This window comes from Zingiber officinale, chromosome 2A, assembly GCF_018446385.1.
Source record: "Zingiber officinale cultivar Zhangliang chromosome 2A, Zo_v1.1, whole genome shotgun sequence".
NCBI classification, from domain to species: domain Eukaryota; kingdom Viridiplantae; phylum Streptophyta; class Magnoliopsida; order Zingiberales; family Zingiberaceae; genus Zingiber; species Zingiber officinale.
In genome coordinates, this window is record NC_055988.1 from 68,891,581 (window position 1) to 68,896,538 (window position 4,958).

General features: G+C 35.3%; 1 protein-coding gene across 1 annotated transcript; it reads right to left on the bottom strand.

Moving 5' to 3' along the window:
- Nucleotides 1-235: 235 nt before the first annotated feature.
- LOC122041163 (mannan endo-1,4-beta-mannosidase 2-like) lies at nt 236-3,658 on the bottom strand. Its single transcript, XM_042600765.1, has 5 exons — nt 3,086-3,658; nt 2,706-2,903; nt 2,228-2,350; nt 1,150-1,364; nt 236-939 (listed from the first exon to the last, which is right to left on the bottom strand). The coding sequence occupies exons 1-5, from the start codon at nt 3,500-3,502 to the stop codon at nt 546-548; spliced, it is 1,347 nt and encodes a 448-aa protein (XP_042456699.1). The 5' UTR covers nt 3,503-3,658; the 3' UTR covers nt 236-545.
- Between the last annotated feature and the right edge of the window lie 1,300 nt (nt 3,659-4,958).

Sequence of the window (4,958 nt, forward strand, 5' to 3'; positions counted from 1 at the left end):
GGTCCAGGATTTCCTCTTTTGTTTCCCTGGTCCAGGAGATCCTTCTTCCATGAATTCACACTTGTATTAGAACAGAAAAACAAATAGTTAGCTAAATGCAAACAGCACACAAGGTAATTAACATTGTGATAAACAAATCTTAGAACAGATCTCTCAACATCCATATGCTAAAAGCACAAAGAAGCCCACTAATAGTTGTCTTATTTATCTCCCTCTCTAATCCACCAACAAAACATGCACCCAAATAGGAAAAGTAAATAAATACTCAGCTCACAGCTTCCAGTTTGCTACTACAATATTTCTTGAGCTTTCATTTAACAAGACCAATATATAGTCAATACATCAAGAGCCTTATCCTTAATTTAAACAGTGATGGGTCAAAAAAAAATTCAGTTAATAAAACAGCACAAGATATCTGTATTTGCTTAAATGTCGAACTCGAAGAACTCTTTCGCTTTTATTTAGTTTGAAGGATCCAAATAATGCTAGTAGAAAGAGTTGTTCTGGATCGGAATAAGCGAAGATGGGGAAAAATCTATTGTGTTTTAGCATATTCTTGAACTTGTGTCAGATGAGTCCTTTCCCAGTCTCAATGACAGTAACCTACATGACTGCTCCTTTAACAAACTATCAACTGAAGGTGTCTGACCTGGTATGATCCCATAGTCATCACTATATTCTTCCATTCCTGGAACCAGTAACTGCCATATCATAGTCCCTGCTCCAGCTCCATTTTTCCTAGCAGACTCGTAGATTTTGTCAAAGATGGATCTGTAAAAGGTAACCCTTTGAGGGTGCTCAAACTTCTTTGATTTTTTGGAGAGGCCAAATTCAGTGAACATGACTGGCTTATGCAGTTCCTGATCACCATCTTCAATGTGTGATGTCACCCATTTGGAAATATAATTGGTTTTCTCACTAAAATTTGCTTTCAACAACCTACAAAGAACAAAAGCTTCCAAGGCTTAGAATATTCAAATACATGTGTACTCACACATTCAATTTTAGATATAATTATTTAGTCCATTATGCAAGCTCTTTATATTTGATAAACAGCTACATAAATTCTTTTCATTATCTTCTGTGCAAGATCAGTTTAGTTTGTTTTCTAGAAGAAGCACAAAGAAGAGTGTGCATTGAGACAAGTACCATTGATCAGGATATACATGGACAGAAGCGAAGTCAACATGAGAGACTTTGGAGTTGAGAAGAAAATCTGATCCCAGAGTGCCGTACCACTGCCCTGGATTGATACTTTGCTTCTCTTGTGAACTTACTGGTCCATAGAACCCCTCAAGTCCAATGGTCAAGAGGTGCTTATGATCAATTGTTTTCACAAACTCAGACATGTCTTCAATCCACTCCTGCATTGGTTATATGAAGGTTACCAACTCAAAGCTTGAATGTAAAACTATTTTTTTTTAATGACACAAAAGCTATGTGGATAATTGTTTAGGGATGGTGGGGTTAGCTTGACCTAAAGATGGTGCATTCAATTAATTGTACTAAAAGTAGAAACAACAACACAACGCATTTAATATGTGGACGAGGATCAACACTACATCATCCTCCTTATCTATTTGGTTTTTGGTCATGTTATGTGATTAGCCAACCATAGACATTTGGTTGTCACATAGCAGTTAAAAATCAACCCATCAAAAAGTCAGTAATTCACCCGAAATTCTAGAAGAATATGCATCGTGACTAATAAACAAAAAGCATAGTTAAAGATGTCTTGATCCAACTTGTGTGTACGCCTAGCGCCACCTGCCATCATATCCGTATGTATGATTGAGAACTTTCTTAGTTTATCATAATTTTGTCCCACATTGCTAATTGCAATAGCAAAGGTCAGCAAGATGATTGAATTTGTCCTAGAAACATAACGCTTCCATCATTTCTTTGAAGACAGATTAAATTGACAGCTAGCTGCCCTTAATTTTGAGCCTAGGAATGAGGTGCAAATCTATATGATACTATTTATCATTAACTGAAGACAATCCCAATATTCAATAGCAAAGTTTTGTGACTAGTGTAAGTTGTTTTTGGCACTTACTGTTTCCTAACTGAAGACACTGAACAGCAAAAGAATATGTTTATATACATTTTCAAGGTTTTTTCCAGGAAGTATATCTTAAATATTTTTTCAGAGAATAGACCTTTACAATTTTCCTTCGCTATATATTGCATAAAACAGAATAAACTTTATATGTATCACAGGACATACTTGGAGAGTGTCACCAGAAGAATCAGATGCGCATTGTGGTTCATTCATCAATTCCCAAGCAAAGATTGTGGGATCGTCCCTGTACTCTATTCCTGTTAAATGGTTCTTCCTCGTCAATATGGTCTGCAGATAAAGCGTATCAGAAACATCACTTTGAACAACGCATTATATAGGGAAAAAATCAAAACAAAATAAATGCTTTCTCTATATATTATAGTCCAACATAGTGCTTAAGCCCTGCCCGACCAGGAGCTTGAAAGTATCGATCAATAAAACTTCTTAAGTGACGATGGTAAACAGATGCAGATTCAATGAGACATGCTCAAATTTTATCATTCAACTTGTACTGCAAATAAATGACAAAGATTGCTCCGAGTGAGGTAAATCCATGAATATATATACAAAAATACAAACACTAGGTTTTTACTGAGATACCAAGTTGCTAATTTTATGGACTAAACGAGGAAAAAGTAATTACCTTTAAGTAAATCTTGAAGTACTTCCGAATTGAAGGATCAAAGAAGAAAGAATCATTTGAAGAACTCAGCCCGATCCCGTCGTCCCATGCCCATTTGACATATTGTGTCTTCCCACCGTAATGCTGCAAATTGTTTACCAAGCTAAGAAGCAGCCTGATGCCGTGTCTTCTTGCTTCCGCAATTACCCAATCCAATGCCTGCCACAACCCTAGTTAAAATTCCGAGCAAGCAGAAGTCCAATTTTGATAAGGACGTTATCTTCCTATTAATCAGAACCACGAGCAAAAGCAAGATCTGTTTCCTGAACTTTGAAGCATGGTAAAAGCACACGACACGAGGCAATTCCTAGCTCAAGAACCCTAGAAAAAAGAAACCGTACCTTGAAGACGCGCTCATCGAATATGCCGAGGGAAACCTGAAGTGCGTGGTAGGTTCCATCATTGAACGCCCAGGTCCTGCAGACCGTCATGCCCATCTTCGCGCCGATCTGGAACATCTCCGTAACCCTCGGCTTGCTGAACTCCTCCGCCGCTTGGTCCAGCATCCAGTACGAGTTCCACCCGTTGACGTAGAACGCCCTCCCATCGAGCACGAACTGGGTGCCATTCCTCTCCACGAAGCTCAATTCCGCGCTTCCCGTAGAGGGCCTGAAGTCCCCAAAGGAGAAGTAGATGAAGGCCGCAAAGAAGGCGATTCCAAGAAGAGGGTAAGCCAGTCCATTCCTTGATCTCACCCTGGCGTGGCCAGCAAAATGCTTAAGCCAACCACCGCCGCCGCCCTGCCTACCGGGGCTCATCGTTCGCTCTGAAAGCTTGCAGGCGGAGGAGGAACCTCGGCAAGAATCGATCTACGAGAGGAGTTCGCAAGATGAAATCAGAATCTTTGGGGTTGAAGAAATACCACATGCAGTGGCTGCGAATTTGGTGGAATGTTGGCATCACACTCAACTCTTCGCAGTAGTATAAAATTAAATACTCTAAAATATTTAGGTGCCAATGAAAATACTTCAGCGCAATTGACCGGCACTTAAATTTACGAAATTGTTTAAAATCATATTTAACTTTTAGATTTTCCGAAATGCACATTTATTTTTTATTTTATCCCTCCTATTAACCATGTTAGTATTACATTTCTTTCTACTATTAGATTTTAAAGAATAACACTTTAATTTTTAAAATATAATACTATAGTAATATTGTTCTTTAAAATATTACAGCACACTTTAATTTTTAAACCTCGAGATACCGGATTGAGTTGATTAATATGGGACATACTACCTTATTTAACGGAAATATGAATTGTCAAAAATAATTCATAATATTTGTAAAAAAATTAAAATAAAGCTCCATGTTGAGAGGGAAAAAAAATTGATAGTGTTTGAATCTTTAGTTAGTTTTGATAGATATTTATTCAAATTGTTCAAATGTTAATTAATATTGAAGATAAATGAGCAATTATGATAATATTTAGAGTAGATTTGATTAATATTGGAGTAGTTTTACTAAAACTTTTATAATAGTAAAAAATATTTTTATCAAGAAAATTTTAGGTGGACTTACTTACTTTTGATATTTTTCAATATACCTTTTAAGATAATCAAATGCCCCCAATGCTCAAGCATTCTACTCTATTCAAATACTCCAATTGTTTTAAAATTATCAAAATACCCATAAAGTTTGGAAAGTATTATTCCCTAAGTGTAACCGTTGTTACACTTAACAACGTAACTTAGGCGCTCCCAATAGTAATGCAGTGGTAGAGTACTTTTTATTTTTTTTCTAGATATTTAAGGATCGAATTTCAACTTTAATAAATTAATAAATAAATTTTTAATGAGTAGTTAATCTAAAAATATTAAGTTGATAGATCGTCTGTTATGAGTGCTACCTGATTTATCTTGCTAGGCAGGTAGAATCTTCCTATGTAATTAATTAGCATAAATTGAATATATGGTACCCACTATTATAGAAGGTTACATCCTTAAGGAGTTAAGGGTGACTAAAATTCAATTAAATTGGATAAATTGATGGAACTAATTAAATTTTAAAATTCAAGTTTAGTAGCTTAATTTTTTTTCAAAAATATCAATTTTTCAGTTAATTCAATTTATTTTAAATTTTATTTTTTTATTCGATTAAATCGTAATAAACTAAAAAACACAAAATCAAACCAAAAAAATATCCATCATAGTTAATAAAATTTAATATTAGCTTTAATTAAATTCATCATTAGTAAAAAAATTAGTTAATTCA